At 43.7% G+C, this 24,078-nt stretch overlaps 1 protein-coding gene across 3 annotated transcripts in view; it reads right to left on the reverse strand.

The window, feature by feature from the left end:
* Positions 1-24,078, reverse strand: part of NR6A1 (nuclear receptor subfamily 6 group A member 1) — a 208,182-nt gene that overhangs the window by 13,619 nt on the left and 170,485 nt on the right. For 2 of the 3 annotated variants that reach the window (XM_033123667.1, XM_033123665.1), the window contains 5 exons: positions 21,901-22,143; positions 11,908-11,963; positions 5,341-5,495; positions 3,760-3,987; positions 2,187-2,441 (listed from right to left, as the gene is read on the reverse strand). In XM_033123667.1, coding sequence (XP_032979558.1) covers positions 2,187-2,441; positions 3,760-3,987; positions 5,341-5,495; positions 11,908-11,963; positions 21,901-22,143 — 937 coding nt within the window. The remainder of the gene's footprint in view (positions 1-2,186; positions 2,442-3,759; positions 3,988-5,340; positions 5,496-11,907; positions 11,964-21,900; positions 22,144-24,078) is intronic. The other variant, XM_033123666.1, reaches the window with a different exon arrangement.

The following is a 24,078-nucleotide window of genomic DNA, read 5'->3' on the forward strand; positions in this document are numbered from 1 at the left end:
TTCCCTCATATGCCCTCCAGCTCCACCATCACCCGAGACTGTACATTGTATCTGCTCTACTGGCCTCCCAACCCCCTAAACCAAGAATAGGGGCTCTCACATAACGAAACCACGTCTGCGTCATCTGCAATCCCAACACCCCTCCTCCCAAAACACACAGTAGGTGCTCAGTGAATGGGCACGGAATCACAACTAACAGGCTGAAGTTTAACCTGCACTTTTCCACTGAAGGCCTCCATAGTGGAATAAGAGTCCTAACAAAAAATCTATTTCCTATCCTCAAACCCACGTGAGAGCTCGGCAGCAACATGTGTTTGAGTCAGCGTTGTTCACCAGAACTTTCTGCGATAATGGAAATGCTCTGTATTCGCACTGTCCAATACAGTAGCCACTAGCCACATGTGGCTACTGAGCACTTGAAATGTGGCTAGTGCAAATGAGGAACTTAATTTTTAATTTTACTTAATTTTATTTAATTTAAAATTAAAAAGCCACCTGACGCTTGTGGGCACAATACTGGGAAACGCAGCTCTAGATTCTCCTTGGTAGGGAGACTTCCTAGGAAATAAAAATTCCCTCACTAATTCAGCTGATATGGGTCGCTACCTTGCACTTGGGGTGCAAGGGATTGCATATAGTGGGATGGGGTGCCTTATGAAGCTCAAAACTAGAGAGAGGCCCTGCACGGCCAGTGGTCCCTGCCTACCTGGAGAAGGCCTGGGGAAAACCCAGCTCTCTCCAGGGAGTGGAGCCCACAGGCTGACTCTGGAGGTGGTCCCAGGCTGCACTGCAGGCAAATAGGGACGCCGGGCACGCTGGGCCAGCTCTGCAAACCCTGACAGTGTTGGAGCAGGCTGACTGCTATCCAAACATTCGGTCAGACCAGAGTTACACAGCAGGACAGGAATTTGATGGAAATAATGAATTAGAGGCTCAAGACAAGGGGTTAGGTCATTTGCAAAATCAGATAACTCTGTTTACAGGACAAAGTGTCAGCTGGGTTCAAAACTCTGTCATTTATAGATCACCCTGAAGCTGTGAGCATCATTAAAAAGGAAACATTAGAAAACCTGGGGAGAAAGTCAACTCCCAGACTCCCCCCTCCCTCAGCACAGGGCCCTTGAGGGTCTTGGCGCTTTGCTTTCAGCCTAAGTCTCGGTTTGTCTTTGTGCCATGAGACGGAGTGCCAGAGGGAGATGTACCCCAGTCCTGTGTGTAGAAGTGTGGGGGCTGGTACCTCACCCTCTCCAGCTTGCACCGATGGGGGTACCTTTTTTTCTCCCCTTCTTGGTGCTCTAGAATCCCATGACTTCCATTATTGGAAACTGTTCAATAAAGGTGAATTATTGAAACATCTATCTAAATGTGTTGTAAGCTTTATTTTACACATGGATAAACTAATAAGCCAGAAAAGTTGTACCACTTGGCCTGACTTGGGGGTGTCACTATGTGCTCCGGTCTCCAAAGTGAGTGAGTAAAAGAGCTGCTCTACACATGGAGGTTAGAAGGCTCCTGGCCAGCTGGGATGAGACTTCATGCTAGAACATCGAGGAGAAAAACTGTCTCTTAGTCCCATGCTCTTACTATCTTGGATGCAGTGAAAGAGCCTAAGCTTTGCAGTCAGGCAGGCCTCTCGGAACCTTAGTTTTCTCATTTATAAAATAGGCGTAATCGCACCTACATGCTGGAGGCTGTGAGAAGTCAGGCAATCTACAAATGCCAAGCGCTGTACCTGGCACAGAGCGGGCGCCACAGCAACTGCCGGGTCTTGTTCCCAGATTGCACACTGCAGCCCCGAGCCCCTCACCTCACAGGCGAAGTTCAGAGTTTTGTTTTTCTCGGATACACTGCCTTACTTCAGTAATCCAGATGTGATCAAAATAACAGCTTAGCCTCTGCTAAGCTTCGCTGCACAATATCATTTATTCCTCACAACTACCTTGTCAGGGAGATTGTTATTACCCGCTTTGTTACTTGTATTGTTACTGGCCCATCTTATAAATCCAGAACCTGAGGATCAGAGACTTGACTGAGGTTACAGAGCTAGCCAGTGGCAGAGTAAAGATTCAAATGCAGCCCTGTGTGGCTTTAATGCCCGCTTAGGAGTGCCAGGAAACCCTGCTGCCTTGTAGGGATGACAGTGGTTTGTTTGGTTGCTTGGGAACTCCCCAGCCAGTAGCCCTCACCTGTGTAGTTCTTCATCAGAGGGTGAGTACTTGGCGGTGACATCAGCCAGCTCCCCAAAGATCTGTTTGCTGTAAACGGTGAGGGAGGACAGCAGGATTAATTCCTGCCATGTAGAGCTCAGGAGGCACGTGTAATCCTTGATTGAGAGCTCGCAGAAGAAAGGCAGTTTCTTGATCCAGGCAATCTGCCTAAAGAGCAGCTCATCGGCCAGGCGGCAAAGCAGGGCAAACAGCTCCGCCTGGGTCACAGCGTATCTAGGGGATAGGGACAGGGGGAAAGTCACTTCTAGTGGCCAGAGGACGAAGATGAAGGCACAGGAAGAGGGTTCTCCTAAGGGCACAAAGTGTCTCTGGCGGTGGGCTCCTTGCCCTTGACCATGGATCTCCAGCTCCATTCAATTCAGTCTAATGATAAAGGGGCAGCACTGGGGCCAGCAGCAAGCTCAGGGCTGGAGAGGCGGGTTTGGTGAGAAAAGGTTGCTGAGGGGAAAGGAAGCTCAGAAATTTGTGCAATTATGAGGGAGTATGACTTTTAATGTTGGTGTCCACTAATGTTTCTTATGTTACAGAATATTCCAAGTCACTCCTGCATTAGTTTTGGCAACGAGGGCTCCATTAGGGGGATCTGGTGCCCACTGAAAACCGACTGGTGGCAAAATGAGCCTGGGTCCAGATTTCTGAAAGAGAACGCACGTTCAGCTTTTCCTGCTCCTACTGCACCCCCTGGTGGTGAGAGTTCTGGAACTACAGTTGCTCAGCTTTTCCAAGCGCCTGTCGGGAGGTACAGGGCATTTCTCATCCCCGGGCTGGATGACACCAGGGTCCCGGATTCTTTCTCTCAAGGCCCCTGGGCATGACTATTTCCCACACCCCCATGTTCAGATTTATGAAGGTTTTGTGTGGCCTTCTTGTAGACAGATGTCTGAATTTCCTCTTTGAAATTAGAGATCAGATTAAGAAATCTCAGGAGAACTTTTGGAGGGAGCCTAAGCTTGGACGCACTCAAATAGCCTATGCTCCAGACCAAAGGAGTAATGGGTGCAGCAATGGGGGAGGGGCTGAACTATCTACTCACACAGAGACAACGGGGATTGAAAGAGTATTCCCTTCCACTGACTCAGCCCACACAGAGAGCACACAGCAGAGGCCACCCATAGGTATGCCGGCTAGAGATGTAGACAGGCCACAACCAGTTAGTGCCCCGAGTGCCTTGTTAAGGAACCTAGACTTGGTGTATGACTGTCCCCAGAATTATAGCTCATCTTTGGCTCAGAAATGCACAGACCCATCCCAGGGCCTGGCTTACCTAGGCCCAAGAAGAAACAAAAGCTGTTTAATCCCAATTCCATAGGGATTGATAAAGAGCTACAACTCTATGAGAAAAGATGCTCAAGAGAAAAATGAGGGACCACTGACTTCAAAGATAGCACAGATTTGTCCTTTGATGCTGAATCCTCACTCATTATCCCCAACTCATTCTGAAGCCTGGGGTACAGCCGCCAGGGATGAAGAGGGGTGTGGGACAGAGAACATTTTGAAGCTGCAAGGGCTAGATAGGGCAGGACTCACTCACCCATCTTCGATCAACATGGGCGTGCCCAATGGCTCCAGGTCCTCAGCTGATACGAGCTGGTGAATCAGACTGTATGACTGGGGGTCCAGGCTGCGAGCTTGTGGGGGCAGAAGTGGCGAGTGGGCAGAATAGTTAAAAAGGTGCGGTATGTACTGATAGTGTGGAGGCACGGACATTCCCATGTACTGCTCCCTGAATGCCATAAATCCATTGAGTTCCACAGACCTACTGGAGAGAAAGGCTCACGTCAGACAGAACCATGGCAGGTCTACGGCCTACTCGAAGGTATTCTTCAGCCATGCAGTTCGTCTTCATCAAGCCAGGGACAGAATTAATGGTTACATGCATCTCTCCCCTCTCAGACAGGGATTCTGTGTGAGTGTTTGTGTGGCTCCCCTTGGACACCCAGGACCTGGGAGAGCAGACCCTGAATGATGGCTACAGGAATTCATACAGTGCCAAATTGGGAGAGTTTTGAACGGATACTTACAGGCTATGATGACAAAGGTGAGCTGTTTTTTTCGGGGGTGGGGGTGGTGGTGCGGGAAGGCGGGAAGTGTTTTGTTTTTGACTGCCAGGAAAAGTAAGGCACAGATAGGCTAAGTGCCTTGTACAAAACAAATCCAGCACCTAGCAAGGAACCTGACACGTGGCCACAACTCCCTAAATGTTCAAATGAAAGAACAAAGTACAGAACAGCTGAATGAATAAAGGTTATAATGAAATATGAAGAGAAAAGCAGATTCTTATCTTCCTTCCCTTTTTTGGGAGAAATCTAGCCACTCTGTCAATTAATTTTTAAAAAATCCTGTAGCGTTACCTAGATGCATCTCCTGTGATGGGTCATCAACTATGGCCCATGGCTTGTTGTGGTAAATGAAGTTTCATTGGGACACAGCCACACTCATTCATTTACATATTGTCTCTGGCTGCTTTTGCAATCTGCTCGTAGTTGAGACCTAGACCGTAGGCCTGCAAAGCCTGAAGTATTTATTACCTGTCCTTCATAGACAGTTTGTCAATCCCTTTCCTGTAAGAAAAATTTCTGGGGAAAGAAAGCCTCCCTTGGTAGCTGATAGCTATATTTCATACCTAACAACTAACCTGAGATACCATTCTGGAACCAAGAGTCTCTTAAGTGGTATTCCATGATAGCAGCAAATTTGACTAGGTTAAAAATCTTCACTGTTTCTTAACATTTATAAAGTGAGAATCTTCACTCTTGCTGAGGCAGAGAAATTATAACTTAATTTAATACTGTCAATATTTCAGTGATAAAGTAAATCGGAGAAAAGAGCTACATTTAAAAGTTCTTCTGTTAGGTGAAGAACGTATGGGCACGGAGAGCAGCTATAGCACTCTATCAGTCTGCGGGAGAGACTGCTGAAACACTTTCAAGGTCTTTAAAAAACTGGGTTGTCGCATGCTGCTTTGCATCATCCTGGGCCCCACCCCATATGCCGAGGGAGCAGGACTACTGGCTGAGACCGACTGGCAGGAATACCCGGCCCAGAGGGTTCCTTGGGTCCACACCCTGCCTGGGTGGTCCCTAGGTGATGCTGGGTTTGCCTTGAAGCTCACCTGGAGGATAGTGTGGAGCCTGGTGAGGGCTGGTTGCTCTCGGAAGCCCTGTTCCCAGGGGAACTGTGGTCGCTGTCACCATGGTTGCTCCAGTGATTGGCTTCTTCCTCAAATTCCTGCCCAGACATGATCCTTTCGATCTCTTCCTCCGAAATCTTTGACAAGAAATTGGTACATGTTAGACTGCGTGTTCAGGATACTCTGTTCCTTCCTTAGGACTGAGAACTTATTTAAACCTCCTGGGGGTTCCAGAACTCGAGAGAGAAGCCAGACACCCATACTTCAGGTCTCTCACTCATCCAGGACAGCCCGGCTCCTCGCCTCCTATCACGGTGGCTTCCTTTGCCCATTTGCCCCATCAAGTCACAAAGCCTCTGGGTTCCCCAGCATTCCCCTTTATCCTGGAGTGTTCTTTCCTACCCTGCAACACCACTTTCAGTAACAAACTCCTGCCCTTCACAACCCAATCCAAACGTCACCTTCTTCGTGGATCCTTCTATTCACTACCTAGACAGAATTTTAAGCCCTTCTTCTATCCACTCATAATTCTGTGTATTCTGAGAGAGGAAGTGGTTAAGAGTATGAATTCTAGGGGCCGGCCTGGTGGCTCAGGCGGTTGGAGCTCCATGCTCCTAACTCCGAAGGCTGACAGTTTGATACCCACATGGGCCAGTGGGCTCTCAACCACAAGGTTGCCTGTTCAATTCCTCAAGTCCCGCAAGGGATGGTGGGCAGCGCCCCCTGCAACTAAGACTGAACACAGCACCTTGAGCTGAGCTGCCGCTGAGCTCCTGGATGGTTGTTGGTTGAGCGTGACCTCTCAACCACAAGGTTGCCGATTCGACTTCCGCAAGGGATGGTGGGCTGTGCCCCCTGCAACTAGCAAAGGCAACTGGACCTGGAGCTGAGCTGAGCCCTCAACAACTAAGACTGAAAGGACAACAACTTGACTTGGAAAAAAGTCCTGGAAGTACACAATGTTCCCCAATAAAGTCCTGTTCCCCTTCCCCAATAAAATCTTTAAAAAAAAAAAAAAGTAACTGACATATTGAATGATTTTATAAAAAAAAAAAAAAAGAGTATGAATTCTAGAGTTAGACCACCTTTGTTCTAATCCAGGTTCTGTCATTTTCTAGTTGAACAATTTTGGGTAAGTCATTTAACTATCTGAACCTAAATTCCTTCATCTGTATGGTAGAGAGAATAATAGTATACATCTCATAGGACTGTTGTGATGGTTAAATTAGTTAATACATTATCACATGCTTATAAAAGGGCCTAGCACATAGCCAACTATTGAAGACAGACAATATCTTCACCATCATTGTTATTTTTATAGCACTTCTGGTAATGAATCATAAAATATCCTCTACAAAACTTTAGACTATGATAGGACCTAAAAAAAGTACTTAATAAATACATGTTGGATAAATCAAATGTTCAATTAAGTACTAACCACAAAATTTCACATGGATTTTCTCAGTAAGAAAGACACTCTTAAGCCTACTGAATAAATAAGACATTGTAGCTAAGACAAATGAACTGACTTGCTCAAGATCACACTGCATGCCCATGTCTGGGCAGGAGTTTGAGACAGAGGCCAAAGTATCCAAGTATTCAGTCCAGTGTTCTAGCTGGTATACCATATAGGAAGTAAATAAACACTTCTATAAAGTGTCTAACTTAGAGTTGAGGCCTAACCAGCTAAACTCAGCACACAGAATGAGAGCGAGTGCTAAGGAGGAAGGGCCAAATGAATTTTTATTTCTTATTCCTATGGGAGGATATTTTCTCCCAAGTCTGACTAACTCAGACCTGCATAATTCTTGCTCGGAGAGCTTGTGAGGAAACCTTGAGCGGCTCCCAATGTTAATACATGAGGCATTTCGAACTGGAAGCCAGCCAGCCCTCAGGACTTGGGAGGAAAAACAAGAAATGATCAACTGGTGTGCAAGTTGAGTGATTGGTCTTAAATAGCTTGGACTGCATATTGGAGGAGTTGTCTTTATTCAGTCAAATGTAGCAAAAAACAAACAAAAAAACTCCACCCCCCGCTCCACTTTTCTCTTATGGGTCCTTAGAACACTGAAATTACTGTTTGTATTTTATAAGACATGCAAAGACAAACGGTGGCATCAAACTACAAGACATCTACTGAGGCCCTGACTGAAGCAGCCTCAGTGATGGTGATGAGAGCAAGACCAGAGCTTGGTGGGCATGGAAATAACTGGAGCTGGGTGAAAAGGGCAAGTCCTGGTAAACTCAGCTTCCTCCAGCTGGGAGGCAAAGTGAGACTGCACCTGTCTCTCCCTGTGGGGCCGATGGGACACTGGGTAATCACTGATGCACTGAACAGGGGGGCTGTGAATCTGGATTCAAATCTCGTCTGCAATTTCCTAGCTGGATACTTATTGTTGGGGAAGTCACTCAAGTTCTCTGAGCCTTAGCTCCCTTGTCTGTAGAACAGAGATAATACCACCTCCCTCATAGCTCAGGGTTCCCTCACAGGGTGCTGGAGCAAAGAAATATGCAGCTTTGAGTCAGATAGACTTGGGAGATTAATCTAAAATAAAGTTATAAAATGCAGGTGGCACAACAGGTGCTCAATAAATGGAAAGTCTATCTCTTATTTTTAATTATAATTAAACAGTTAATAAAAATGGAAATCATAGTTCTCTCGTCCTAACACACCCTAGAAATTGTAAAAGACTAAAGGGAAAATTATATGCCCAGGATCAAAAAGTCAAATGCAACAACAGATGAAATAGGTTTCTCTGGATATCAGCTCCCTCAATGACGCAGAGTCTGGAGACGTAAGGAACCGAAGATCCCCCGGCATGGTTAGGAGAGCCACACAGCATCCTCAGAAAAACATCGGGTAATACTGAGGAAGGTTTTTCTGAGGAAATGCTTAAGAATTCCTTCCAATGGGTAAACTTTCTACTGTACCTAAATATAAAAAGAATGAATACAAATGAAGATCATATATGAAAAGCCCAATACCCAATGGTGAACAACTGAAAGCTTTTCCTAAGATCAGGATCAAGGCAAGGATGCCCCCTCTTAACTCTTCTATTCAACATAGTACTGGAAGTCCTAGCCGGAGGAAGTAAGCAAAAATAAAAAGAAATAAAAAGCATCTGTATCAGAAAGGAAGAAGTAAAATTATCTGTTCACAGATCACATGATCTTAAAGTTGCAGGATATGAAATCAACATACAAAAATCAGTGACATTTTTATGAATTATCAGAAAAGGAAATTAAGAAAACAATCTCATTTACAATAGTATCAAAAAGAATAAAATACTTAGGAATAAACTTAACTAAACCGGTGAAAGACATGCATACTGCTGAAAGAAATTAAGGATATAATATTGTTAAAATGTCCATTTTACCCTAAGTTATCTACAGAGTCAATGCAATGCTATCCTTATCAAAATTCTAATGGCACTTTTTGCAGAAATAAAAAAAAAATCTTAAAATTCATATAGAACCACAAGGAATCCCAAACAGCCAAAACAATCCTGAGAAAGAACAGCAAAACCAGAGATCTTATAGCTCTTGATTTCAAAGCATTACAAAGCTATACAGTAATCAAAACAGTATGGTACTGGCTTATGGATATAGACCAATGGAACAGAGTAGAGCCCCAAAATAAACACACGCATATATGATGAAAAGATCTTCATCATATACACAATGGGGAAAGGATCTCTCTTCAAACAAGCTGTGCTGGACAACTGGGTATTGATATGCAAAAGAATGAAATTAGACTCTATCTCACACCATACACAAAAATCAACTCAAAGTGGATTAAAGACTTAAAACCTTTTGAAAATATAAAACTCCTAAAAAAATAGAGAGAGAAAATAAGCTTCTTGACATTGGCCTTGGCAATAATTTCTTAAATTTGACACCAAAAGCACAGGCAACAAAAGCAAAAATAGACAAATGGGGTTATATCAAACTAAAAAACTTCTGCAAAGCAAACAATCAACAAAGTGCATAGGTAACTCACAGAATGAGAGAAAATATCTGCAAACCATATATCTGATAAAGGGTTAATACCGTGTTTCCCCGAAAATAAGACCTAGCTGGACAATCAGCTCTAAAGGGACTTTTGGAGCAAAAACTAATGCAAGACCCGGTCTTATATTATAGTAAAATAAGACCAGGTCTTATATTAATATTTGCTCCAAAAGACGCATTAGAACTGATTGTCCGGGGTAGGTCTTATTTTTGGGGAAACACAGTATCCAAGATATATAGGGAATTTCTGCAACCCAATAGCAAAAAAACAAATAACATGATTAAAAAATGGGCAAAAGACCTGAATAGACATTTCTCCAAAGACATGAATAGCCAACAGGTAGGTGAAAAGAGGCTCACCATCACTAATCATTAGGGAAATGCAAACCAAAACCACAGTATCACCCCACATTAGGATGGCCATTATCGGGGGGGGAAAAAAACCAACAGCAAATAAGTGCTGGAAAGGATGTGGAAAATTGGAACCCTTGTGCACTGCTGGGTAGGAATGTTAAATGGTGACGCCACTATGGAAAACAGTATGGAGGTTTCTCAAAAAAATTAAAGATAGAACTACCATATGACCCAGTAACCCCACTTCTGGGTATCTCCCCAAAAGAGCTGAAATCAGGATCTCACAGAGATACTTCCACTTCCACATTCATTGCAGTATTATTCACAGTAGTCAAGAGGTAGAAACAACCTAAATGTCCATTGATGGGTGAATGGATAAACAAAATGTTTTATATATATATTATATATTACTCGGCCTTAAAAAAAGAAGGAATTCTGTCATATGGTACAACTGTATGAACCTTGAAGACATTATGCTAAGTGAAACAAGGCAGTCATGGAAGGACAAAACTGTGATCCCACTTATGTGAGGTATCAAAGTAGTCAAACTCTTAGAATGGGGAGGTGGAATGGTTGCTGCCAGGGCCGGGGGAGGGAAATGGGGAGTTGTTATTCAATGGGTATAAAATTTCAGTCACGAGACGAAAAAGTTCTAAAGATCTGCTGCACAAAAATGTGCATATAGTTAATATCATTCTATACATTTAACAATTTGTTAAGGATGTAGATTTCATTTTGTTGTTTTTTTAACCACCAAAGAGCAGCTATGAGTGTAGAACAAAATAAATTTGCAAGATATGTATGACTTGAATAACATGAATAAAAATGTTTGATTTAAAAGCAGAGAATGAATATAGCACACATCCACACCTCAACTGAGAGCATGTATGTACCAAGCTCGTGTGGTAGGAAACCGCCATCCAGCAGCAGTGTATGTCTCAAAACAACTCTGAATTCCTGTCTTTCTCTCATTCCCTCACATTCAATTGGATAAATCCTATCAATTTTACCTATTAAAGATCTCTTGAATCTACTCCTTCCCCTCAATCTGTACTCTCATCGCCCTATTAAAACCACTCTCTTTATCTCTTGCCCGGACTTCTGTAAAACTCTTTTATAACTTTTTCTCTGCCCCTAGTTTTACGGTTCCTTACCCAGCTCCTCACAAACCATTTCCACTGCTAGAATGATCGCTCTAAAATGCAAATCTGACCAGGTCCCTCTCTCTACTTAAAGCTTTTAGTGGTTGCCTGCTGGTCCACACCAATAGTTCCTGGGGCATGGCCCCCGTCCACTAGTGTGCTGAGGGATTCAACTGATGGGTCATCACCAGATCCAATCCACTGTCCTCATGAAGTTCTTGCTGCCCCGCCACCGCCTGTGCCCAGTGCTCCAGCCTGACTGAAGAAACTCCTTGTCCTTCCTTAGAGATTCATCTTCTGGTCTTTTAACAATCTGTCCTATCTAGCAGGAATAAAAGGTGTTTGGCTCCACACGCCATTCCCAATATAGGTGTAATTCTTATTCTTCCTTCAAGACTCAGTTCAAACTTTACCTTCAATAGAAAGCCTTCCCTGAGTGTCTTCTGTCCCCAACCTTGGCTCCAGTCCAAACAGAAAAGAAGCCCCTCCCTTCTGGGCATCCTGTTATCGCTCACTGTACTCTGACGTCTGTTTCCGTATCTGTCTTGCACTCGACCGAGTTCATGGTACAGGGGAGCTGGCACAGAGCTGTCATGTTTGTGGGACGGAATGGGTATTATCATTCCTGCTCTACGAATAAGGCGATCCTTTCTGCTGATATATTTTTAGAGACACTGAATAGCAAAGTTATCTTGCTGATTTCTGCCAGGCTCTGTTTATCTACAACCTTAAATAACTGACATAAAGAATCCTCTGAATGGTTTAGAAGCAGAATTGGGTTCACTTCTTGTGTAATCTCTAGGAAGGGTCGAGGGACTGATCACAGGAAGAGCTTCAACCAATCATTTTTACCTTATGTATTAAGATTTCAAAAACACGTTCATATCCAGGCCCCAGAAAGCAGTTTTATAGGGAGGGAAGCAAAGATACCCTCCCCCACACCCTGCCCAGCAGCACATGAGAGGATCAAGGTGAAAAGCTACAGGAGCAGCTTGAACCCTGGGCTTCCAGGATGGATCCCAAAGTGAGAACTAGAACTCACCTGGACTGGCCCAATGCTCTTGTTCCGGCCTCCCGGCATGCCGTCTTCTCTGATTGCTGGAAGGAAACACAAGGCAAGACAGTCAGCAGCATGCCCACACAAGTCTAGGCACAAAAGAAGAACTTATTGGGCCAAAAGCACAGGTGGTTATCAGTGAGGCCAAGACGAAAACACATGTCTGCGTGGATTCAAAGCACCTACTCCTTCCATTGTTCCAGGCTACCTCGTAAACATCAGATACTACTGGGCCCCCAAGGCACAGGGTACACACTACACACACTGGATACATTCAATATGCTCACAAAGCTGAGAGCATTATTAATAGTGCCACAGTCACAAACACCCCACCAGCATGAAGTGTCTGACGGCTTTGGTAAATTCAAGGAGAGGGATGGAAAGAATATTTTCCTTCTTATATGTTTTTTATTTCCAGCCTAAGTTTGAGTCCAATTTGTAGGATGAGAACAGGTTTGTTTTGTTTGTTTGTTTGTTTAATCAGAATTTTGACTTTACTGGTTCCTCCCTGCAAAGGCAGTCAATCTAATGAGTTCCTGTGCAGTTGATTTTCCACTCAGGTGATTCAACTAAAGGAAGTATTTAGCATTTTCTAAGTATAAAAAGCATCCTCTAAAAATAGTACTAGGGGGATCAAATATATGGTGATGGAAGGAGAACTGACTCTGGGTGGTGAACACACAATGGGATTTATAGATGATGTAATACAGAATTGTACACCTGAAATCTATGTAATTTTATTAATAATTGTCACCCCAATAAATTAAAAAAAAAGTACCAGCCGCATCAAGAATAACAACTACTAATATTATTACCTGCATTGTTTATGGAGCCACTTAATATCGGGGTACAGAGAAGGAACCCCTGATTTGCAATTACAGAAAGGCTCTGATGTCTGGCAAAGCTTTTTGGAGAAGACTACTTCTGAACTGACTCTTAATGAATGAACAGGATTTATGCAGGCAGGAAACACGTGCTCCAGGCTGAGTGAACAGTACACAGAAAAGCTGAAAGCTGAAAGAAAGCATGGAGTGGTTCAATCTGGCTGAAATGTTGAGTGTGTGTGTGTGTGTGTGTGTGTGTGTGTGTGTGTATGTGTGGAGTGGGTGGGGAAATAGCAAGAGATGAGGCTGGAGAAGCCAAGTGGGGTCAGATCACAGAAAGAGCCTTGAATGCCAGGCCAAGCACATGACCTTTAGCAGAGGAGCCTGAGGATAAGAAGATGGAACGCAGGAGAGAGATGAAGTCAGGTGGGCAGTTGTGAAAAAATCAGTGATGGCCACTATGGAGGGTGGTTTTGGGGGGTAAGAGGATAAACAGTGGATAAGCTAATGGCATCATGTGAGAGCAAGCTTTGCTATAACATACCTACTTCAAAAAAAATTAACATGAAGAATTAGAAAGTCCTTGGGGCAGGGTTGGTTGCCTCAGAAGGTGAGGGCTCCAAACTCAGTTCCTGTGGTAAATGAAAGGCTGACAGGAAAATCATTTTCCTTAAAGCAGACATCATTCCTGGTATCCTTCGAAGATTATAAACTTCAAAATTAGACAAGCTTGGGTCTAAATCTTCTTTCTGCTTGGTCTGTGTAATTACAGACAAGTTGCTTCACATCTTTGAATGGCTAAAACTTCTGAATAAATAAAATTTCCTGAAGAATAAAGAGGGGAACCTGTCTTGTGGGGGCATTGCATTGTAAGGATTATATATAAAATAGTATGGCTGAAGCACCAAGCATAGAGCCTGGCTTATAACTTACAACGTAGGTACTCAGTAACTAATCCTTCCTTCTCCCCAGTCTCTTTTCTCTGAACACAGGGGTATGAAAACAAGTTTCCACTGTCATCTTTGCTAGAGCCTTAGTATCTTCATCTGTGGAATGGAGGCAACATAGTCTGCTTTATAAGGCTGCTGTGAATTTGGAGTGAGAAACATGCACATAGGGCGGCTAGATAGCTCAGTTGGTTAGAGTGCAAACTCTGAACAACACAGTTGCTGGTTCGATTCCCACATGGGCCAGTGAGCTGCGCCCTCCACAACTAGAGTGAAGGCAACGAGCCGCCGCTGAGCTGCCGGAGGGGCGGCCGGGTGGCTCAGTTGGTTAGAGCGCGAGCTCTCAACAAGGTTGCCGGTTCAATTCCCGCATGGGATAGTGGGCTGTGCCCTCTGCAACTAAGATTGACAATGGCAACTGGACTTGGAGCTGCGGCCTCCACAACTGGATTGAAGGACAACAACTTGGAGCTGATGGGCCCTGAAGAAACACACTGTTCCCCAACGTTCTCCAATAAAAAAATAAAACAAAACAAAAAAACATGCACAGCCTATGTTAGGGCTACCGTGTTTCCCCGAAAATAAGACTGGGTCTTACATGAAGTTTTCCTCCAAAAGACGCATTAGTGCTTATGTTCAGGGGATGAAAAATCACGCTTGGGCTTATTTTCCGGTTAGGTCTTATTTTCGGGGAAACACGGTAGAAGCAGGCCCGGTTGTTGTCTGGGAGCTCTCTTTCAACCCAATTTCAAGTTCTGAAAAATCCTTAAAATTCCCTCTGTTGTTCCAGGGTCAACGACAGTCTTCAGGCACTTCTATTTCCAATACTGATGTCTCAAATGTCTTTGCTTCAGCTCACAGGTATGGAACAAAGATCACCAGCAGATACGACACTGAATATATTTCACTTGATATCTCACTCTCACGGTCTTGGAGGTGAGGAAGGAACTCCACATTCTTTCCTTTTTGTTTAAAGGGCTACAAACCTTAAAGGTTTACATCTTGCCAATTTGTTGTTTTGATATTTAAAAGTTCATGCTGTCTTGTACCCTTGTATATGACAGACGTTTACCATGTGTTAAGGTACTATCTTGGGTAAAATAAACCCACGAAAAAAGTATTAGCATCACTCCCATTGAATAGATGAATCTAAGGCTCAGAGAAGTGAAGTATTTTGCTTAAGGTGACAGCAACTAAACAGCAGGATCAGGGTTGGAACCCAGACTATCAGACGAAGACCAGCCTTCCTTCCATTACTAGTATTTCCCATAGTGTGTGCATCCCATTGGAGAGACAATTTTAGGTGGTGCATAGATAAACCCTTAATACTACACTTATCTCAACACGCATTAAAAAATATTGATTTCCCATTCACTGAGGTGATAAAAAATTCCCTTTGAAAATTAGCTGGATTTTTAAAAACTGATTTAGAGAAGAATATAAAGTAAACAATAATTCTGGTTTAGTCAGAGATGGTAAAATCTGTCAAGATGGCATGAGACTGCCTGAAGTGTGGGAAACAATACAACGTGTCACAGTGCCTCTGTTACGACAAAAATGCGGATCATATTGTAAAGCTTGTAACGCACTCACATATGTGTTCGTGCATTTGATCCTCATGACAACCTTGGAAGGGGCACATTATTATTGTCCTATGCAGTTTAGAGATGAAGAAACTGAAGCTCAGAGACATGAAGGGATTTGTTCAAGGTTACTCAGAGAGAGCTGACAGAGCTGGGATTTCAACTTGGGTCTTCCGATTCTAAAGCTGTGCTTGTCCCTTGATGCTACACTGAGTAATAGCAAGTTTTTCAGCAGGGATGAGAGTCTTTCTGGTAATAGATTGATTAAAAAGAAAAAAACAAAAACAAAAGGCTTCTGGGCGCAAGATCACAGGAATGGCTCTGCTGCACCTACTGTCCAAGCCTAAGAGTTCTTTCTATCTGCTCAGAAAAGCACACTTTTTTCTGCTCTGGAACTCATGTACCTACCATTCCCCACGGAAGTCTGGGCGGCCAACCAAACCCAGAAACCAGAGGGGTGAGTGAGACACAAAACTACTACACCAAAGCCCTTTCCCAAACCCATTGGTGGCTCCCTTTGGTCTCAGGGCTCAGTCCGAGCTCCCTCGCTGTGCATTTAAGACCCTCAGTGATCTGGTTCCTCTGGGGTCCCCATCCTCATCTCTCACCACAAATGTTACACTATGAGAGAACTACTTATACACTAACTAGAGAACTATTTGTCAGTTCTTGAACATGCCATACTGTTTTACACAGTTTTGCCTCTGCATGAAACTTTATAGTGGAAAAATCCGGCAACACCAACATACCCAAATGACACCACTTAACCAAGGAATTCAAGTTAACATGACGAATAATGGGACAACTCTACACCACGTGCTCTTGATATGATGCACCGAGAGGACACATCACTTATATAGCATTCTTTCCAGAAATGCATAAGCTGAATCTAATCATGAGGAAACTGACAAACCCAAGCTGAGGGATATTCTACAAAATAAATGACTTGTTTTCTTTAAAACTGACAATGTTTTATTAAAGACGAAATGGTCTGAGAAAACACTTTAGATTAAATAAGATTAACGAAAAATAAAAACTAAATGTAATGTGTGATCTTGGATTGGCTCCTAGATTAGAATAAATTGCTATAAAGCATACTGGGATAATAACTGGTAACATTTGAATAAGGTCTGCTGATTAGATAGTAGTATTAAGTCATGTTAAATATCCTGATTTTGATAAGAGTATTGTGGTTATGTTAGAAGCAAAGGCGAATGATGTAACTTACTCCCAAATAGTTCACACACACACACACACACACACACACACACACACACACAGAGGGAGGTGAGGAGGGAGAGAGAGAGAGAGAGAGAGAGAGGAGAGAGAGAGAAGGAAAGATGGAGGGAAGGAGGAGTCTTTCTTTTACAAGGTCTTTAAGTTTGTGAGGAGTTTGAACTTCTTTTCCTTCAAGATTTTGCTCAAATATTCTCTCCGAGTTTTTTCATTGCTCCCTTTTTATCCTGGTAAAGTGAAATGGCAATGCCACAGGGTTGCATAATGCCATTCTACAACCATGAGCCTCCTTCAAGAAGCTTTCCTAAACCTTTTTACTTTTCAATTAGTTCACTAGGAAGTTATGAGACCACAAAATTAAGGGAATTTAAACATTTTTCACATAATTACTTAATTGACATGAATTCCTCCATGAGGCTCAGTGTAGCTTCCTCTTGCCTCTGATAATTTTAACAATATAGTAGTCCCCTTAACTGTAGTTTCGCTTTCCACGGTTTCAGTTACCCATGGTCAACTGCGGTCCAAAAACAGTAAATGGAAAATTCCAGAAATAAACAATTCATAAGTTTTAAATTGTGCGTCATTCTGAGTAGTGTAATGAAATCTTGCACCTTCCTGGGCGTGAATCATCCGTTTGTCTATCATATCCAAACTGTATACACTACCCTCCTATTAGTCACTCGATAGCCATCTTAGTTATGAGAGAGAGAGAGAAAGAGAGACCACATTCACATAACTTTTATCATGGTATATTGTTTAATTGTTCCATTTTATTAGTAGTTATTGTTAGTCTCTTACTGCTATTCCTAATTTATAAATTAAACCTTATCATAGGTATGTTCGTGTATGTATAGAAAAAACAGTATATATGGTGTTCGGTACTATCCATGGTTTCAAGCATCCACTGGCAGTCTCGGAACGTACCCCCTGCAGGTAAGTGGGGACTGCTGTGTTTCCTCCACCCACTTCCTGCCCTGCCCCCTGCACCATAGTCAATCCATCACTCCAGGAAGCACCCTGCCTTAACTGGGTTATCTACTGAGGGACACAGAAGAGTAGGACTTGTTCATGGCCCTTGAGGGGCTCATTCTCTAACAATGGCGGGAACAGACAGGTAAACAAAGACTGCACAAGGTGATCAGGATGATGGCAGAGGGCAAAACAGGGCTGTGGCAGCACGGGGGGGTCATCTGGTGTGTGGGGGAGGGTGTGTCAGAGAAGGCTTTTTAGAGGACGTAACAAATAAAACCTGAGCCTCAAAAGACAAGTATATATAGTAAGGTAAAGAAGAGCGAATAGAATATTCCAGGAAGATGAGATCACACATGCAAAGCCCCCAAAACAAGAAGCATCGTTCAGTTTTTGGAGAGCTGGGTAGAAAGTGCATTGTGTGTGGGGAGCAGCAGAGGGAAAAGGGAAGGGAAGAGGTGGCTGGTGCCACAGTCAGAAGGGCCTTGAAAATCATTCTGTGGAGCCTGACTTCAAACTGAAAACTGGGTGAGGAGTATGTGTTTAGGGTCAGAGGTAGTACTGGGGAGGGACAGACAGGACCCAGCCACCACCCACTACCCTTATTTAAATCTCCGTCATCGTACTTCTAACTTATTTCCCGAACAGCTAACTTCCAGGTCTGAAAAGACATCTACATCCAGAGATGGAGCTGGCTCACACATGGCAGCTGCATTTTTTTAACAGTTAAGTTTTAAAATTTTGAAATGCTTTGACTTACACAAGTGTTGCAAAACTAATATAGAGAATTCCCATATACTCTATACCTTCTGTTAACACCTTACATAACCATAGAATATTCATCAAAAGTAAGAAATGAACTTTGGTACAACACTATTAACCAAAGTACAGATTTTATTCGGTTTTCCCCAGTTCCACTGATGTCCTTTTTCTGTTCCAGAATCCAACCCAGGATCCCTCATTATATGTAGCTGTCATGTCTCCATAGTCTCCTCTAATCTGTGACAGTTTCTTAGTCTCTCCTTGTCTTTCGTGACCTGGACACTTCTGGAGTGTTTTATAGATTGTAAGTTATTTTGAAGAATTTCTCTCAATTTAGGCGTATCTATTTTCTCAAGATTAGATTGGGAATGAATCTATCCGTGCGTGCGTGCGTGTGTCCTTAGCATCAGGGCTACATGATGTCACTGTAAACACACTGGTGATGTTGACCTTGGTTGCTTGGTTAAGCGGTATCTGTCAGAATTCTCTACTGAAACCATTTTTCCCTCTGTAATGACTAAATATTCAGAGACTACGCAAACGTTCTGTTTCTGTTCAAACCTGCACTCTCTTATTTTAGTATGCGTGCAGCAATTACAGCTGGTCTTCTAATACTGATTTTCTACATTTGTTAATTAGAATTAGTTAAGGAAGAATTCTCACTCTTCTGTTTACTTACTCCATTAGTTCTGTCAGTGTGAAGTCATGGATATTTCAGTCTTTAGACTATAAACGAATATACAGTTATTTTGTTGCTTAAGTTGTTCCAACGTTGACGACTGGAAGCTTTTTCAGGTTGGCTTCTACGCCCTTTTGATTTGCTTCCTCTCCCCACCCTTTCCTTTCCTTTCCATTTTTTTTTTTTTTTTTTAAATATATAGCACTTTCTGGCACAAGATGCTCCAGGCTCATCTTACATTTTCCCTGCGTTAGCTCTAGGACCAATCAGTTCTCCAAGGAGTCCTAATTCCTTTTATTGATATTTAGAAACCAAGATCTGGGCGCTAGTGAGGTATCACTGCTTCTAGCCCTCTCAATAGCCAGAGCTAGAAAATACGTAGACCAACTCATGTATATACACACATATCTGTATTTTCTATTTATCTATCTAAACACGAGTCCGTATTAATACCTCTGAATCAAATCCAGCCTTCCCTTTTCCTGATTTATGACTTCTTTCTCTGATATGAGAAACCTGACTATCATTATCTATAATATATTGTTTGTTCAACCCTGGTATACAAATAAATGAGCGACAGAACTCCTAACCCACAACCCTGAGAGAAACAAATTTACAAATTAGGGTGCTTTTTTTGTATACAGTTCTTTTTGTCTTCAGCCTCACAGTATACAGTCATAACACTGTTTTTCAAGGTCAGCTCCTTTCTTTCCATTCCCTTCAGTGTGGCTGTGTGTTTTGTTTATAATATCAGTTAGATTCATTTGTCAGTCTGCATTCTAGTGTTTTCCCCCACATACTGGTTTCTTTTTAAAAACATTTATATACAGTAAAATTCACTTCTTTTGTGGTGCATAGTTCTATAGGTTTTGACAAACGCATAAAATTATGTGTGGAAACCCCCAGTTCCACACAGAACAGTTCCATCACCCCCCAATATTCCAAAGGCAGCTGTAATTTTAATTCCGCTTTCCCAGCACCAACCAGGAGGTGGCAGGGCTTCTGAGAGGCAGCCTTCGCGAGGCAGCGGAGCCTGCCTGCTCTGCATGCACCTGGGCCTAGGAAGGCAGCTCCCACCCCTCATACCCCGTGTCATCCTCTCCAGGTTATGGTCATAGAGGTTATGAGGGTAAGCTGAAGTAGGGGAGTTTGGCTGGAAACCTCAGAATCTCACACTCCAGCTGAATAAGCAGGATGAGTCTCATCAAGTAGTCAAGAAGGCAACCCAAATCATGCTCCGATAAAACATTTACAGTGAGGGCAACAAAGGGAGACAAAAAAACTAGAGGACAATCCCAAATCAGACTGAGGTGAGTAGATGATCAGAATCTCTCTTTAAGACATTACTTGTACTGTATTGGTGACTGGGAGAGATGTCTGTAAAGAGAGGATTTCTAGGTAGAGGAAAAAACACGAGCACAGGCAGGACAGTGCAAGGCAAGCTTGAAGCACCGTAAGTACGTTCTGGACAGAAGATGAGGTTAGAAATATAGACCAGGGACAAAGTTGGTAACAGTTTAAACGCCCTGCCATTTCTTCATCCAGTAAACAATAGGGTATTCCAACGTGCAAACAGCTACGCCGCACGGTAGGTATGTGAAGCAGCATGCTGTCCGTAGGATTAGGGTAGGATTATGAACTGCTTGATTAAAAGCAAATTACAACTTAACAATGATTAACTATCAACATTAACCACCACTAAACTAACTACTAGTAGGTCATGTTACCTCCCTAGGCTACATCTGTAAACTGAGGGTGATGGTTAGTCACAGGTGCTGTGTGTATTTAATGAGACTGTGCACAGAAAGTGCATACGAGTTGCTTTTTAGTTATAGTTGACATTCAATATTATTTTATAGTCGTTTCAGGTGGACAGCATAGTGGTTAGACTTGTATATAGTTTATGCAGTGATTGTCTTGTAGTCTAGTACCCACCTGGCATGATATATATTTGTTGCAACGCTACTGACTAATTTCTATTCCACACTTACTCCTAGAGTTCTGACATTGGCCCTCTTCTCCTGTATGCAAGTTTGCTCTTTGGGTGACTCCTACCTACCACTAACAAAACTTGACCACCTTTATGCCAACAGCTCCACAAACTTCTACTTATAGGCAGGACTTTTCACCTCAGTTCTGATCATATCCAGTTTCCTCGGTGGACTTCTCTGTGTGTCCTTCTCAGGGACGTCAAACTCAGCATTGCCAAGGCCAGCATTTTGCTGACTGTTTTTCCTGGCAGGGCCATTACTGTTAATCCAAATCTTCAAGTTCTGGTGCTGCCCAATATCCAGGATGTCACCAGCTCCTACCAGGTGAGCTTCTCCCACATCTGCACCACCACATTCCCTTCTCCTCCTTCAGACCCTTCCTTCACAACTTCCTTTGGACTCTCCTAAAAACTTTCTCAGTGCCCTTTCTGCTTCACCATTCCAATCCATTCTTCAAAGCTCCTTCTGGGTTAATCCTCTTAGAATATGTTTATTCATGTCATTTCAGGCTAATGGCTCTTGAAAAGCTTCCCAATAAATCCCAAATTCTTCACCTACCTGGATGCAGATTTCTGGGCATGTCCCAGCCTCTGCAAATGCCATGATTCTAGCAAACAAAATGGTATCACATTCAGGGCACCTACTGCCTTCCTGCCTTTTCATCTAAAATGCCTACTTCCTGTCATCATGCCCTGAGAGAAGAACTGGTCGAGTATATGAATCCCAGTCAGGACTTGATTGTTAATTGGGGTCTTGCCACATGGAGCCTGTGGATTCATTCTCACAGAATCCTTAACATGTCACCAGTCTTTCTCCCCACCTCGTCGGGGAGACCCCTGCAGGCAGGAACTGTGTCAGATTCATTTTTGGGCTCATGAGTACACAGTACAAGAACTAGCATCTGCTGCAGGCTTGGGAATGAAGAGCTGACACTAACATTGACACGGTGGGGGAAGGGTGGGCAGTAGAGCTGCAGGCACCACTCACCCTTCCGGTTCATCCCCATCTGGAGGCATTTGAGCAGGCGGCAGTACTGGCACCTGTTCCTCTGCTTCCGAGACATGACACAGTTCTTGTCACGGCTGCACCGATAGACCCGCTTGTTGCAAATGCTGCGCTTGAAAAACCCTTTGCAGCCCTCACAGGAGATGATTCCATAATGCAAGCCGGTGGCGCGGTCCCCGCAAATGAGACAGGTGCGTTGTTCAGCCCGGTCATCTGGAACAGAAACTGAACACATTCACGTTAGAAGACCGTGGAAAGAAAGGCGTTAAGCCTGCAGTTCTGGAACAAGCAACCCACCCTGAGCAGATCAAGAACATCACCCTCTCAGGATGCCTGGCAAACGGGGTATCTTTAGAGCCCTTGTCCTTGGAACAGACCCCTGCGTCTACCTGCAGGTACTGCAAACACAGACTATTGGGAAAAAGGACTCATGCTCCTCCCCCTGGATTTCATCACCACGTGGACAGTATTCAAGTCAGAAACCTGGGCAGTAGCTTTGACACCTCCCTCTCCCTTAGCTTCCTCAGCCACAGCTCATCATTTCTACTTGGTGGGAAGGGGGGCAGGATTACTGAAAATGTATTTAAGTGCCTCACACATGATGCATACCCAATAAATGGTAACTGTACTTGTCAACAAGTGAAGAACCTTTACCCATGTCCAGTCAAGCCATCCATCCATCCAACAGATATGTATTCAGCAACTATCCTATTCTAGGCACTACTGTATGGCACAGATACAAAACTGAATAAAAGTCCCTGGTGGAGCTTCCATTCTAGCAAAACACCTACTCTGTATCCAGGCTCTGTCCTACGTACCATGATTCAGAAATAAAGCATCATGATCCCCATAGTTAAGGAAGTCACTGCCTAGCAACAAACAAGTTAATAAAAGAGGAAATTCAGGCTGGAATATACCTCTCCACTTCCTCTTCCCTGAAATTCCACTAACTCGGGACCAAGAAAGTGCCCCAAAATAGGCATATGACAAAAAAATGCCATGGTGAAGTGAACTGTGATGTCACACCTTGCTAATAGGTGCAAGAAACCTCCAGGACAGGTTTTGATCATAGGCCAAGGCAAGAAACCAGAGATTTAAGCCTCACTCTTGAGCCTTACTCTGAAACCTCAAAGTTTTAGAACTGCAGGCTTAAAGCCAAGATATAACAGGCAAGTTATCATGGTTAAGGACACAGCCCTTAGAATTAGTTAGAGAGATGATTTTGATTTAGGATGATGTCATAGAAATAACAGCAAGAGGTGAACCTCTTGAAATCTCCCCTGGAATTTACAACAAATTGAACAGCTGTAACTTCACAAAGGACTCCCTGCGCAGCAGACAGGCAAGACGAAGAGAAACGCAACTGAAATCATCTAAAGGTGGGAAAACTGGTGAGCGAGGGAGGAGGGAAGTGGGACGTGTGGAGATGTGGGCTACCTGCGCAGGATGCAGACCTAGCTCGGAGCTCCAAGCTCCCTGCATTCCGGAGCTACCGCAGCCATAGGAGAAGGAAGAATTCGGATTGCTAGCGCTCCCCTTATGGCCCACAGTCCCGCCTGAGGGAAAAAGGGTGAAAATGGAGGTTTAAACCCTCACTGCAGAGCAGACAACTAAGGGCTGAGGCATGGAGCCTAGCCGACCCCTCCCACCCTCCCAGTGCTAGAAGCAGAACAGTAGCAGTGCCAGATTCAAAACAGAATATTTGCAGTTCTAAGAACTACAGTACACCACGAAAGACTCACAGCCCAATTAGTTCCGGAGAAGGGGAGGAGCCCTGGGTGCAGGACAGGCTGTGCTGGTGGTCGCTGCCATTGCTCTGGGCCACCTCTCACAACCCACCGCACCCCTGCCCTGACCTATCTGGGCAGATTCCTGAAGGAGTAAACAGAGCTGCTGAAACACACAAGCCCTGAAACCCAGGCAACCTGCTCACAGAGGAGAAGCCCACCTTCCAGGGAATCCCCACATTGTGTGAGAAGCCGGAACAGTGCAGAAAACACTACAGCATGAGAAAGAATTAAAGGCTGCAGATGGAAAGAAAATAAAGCATTCTACCAACTCCTACTGGAAAGCAAAGGAAAGACCTCTTTCTATCAACCTGTTGCAGAACCCACTCCTGTAGATGCCTAGGAAGAGAAATAATAATTCATTAATTGCCAT

Source organism: Rhinolophus ferrumequinum, chromosome 12 (assembly GCF_004115265.2).
Source record: "Rhinolophus ferrumequinum isolate MPI-CBG mRhiFer1 chromosome 12, mRhiFer1_v1.p, whole genome shotgun sequence".
Taxonomy (NCBI): Eukaryota; Metazoa; Chordata; class Mammalia; order Chiroptera; family Rhinolophidae; genus Rhinolophus; species Rhinolophus ferrumequinum.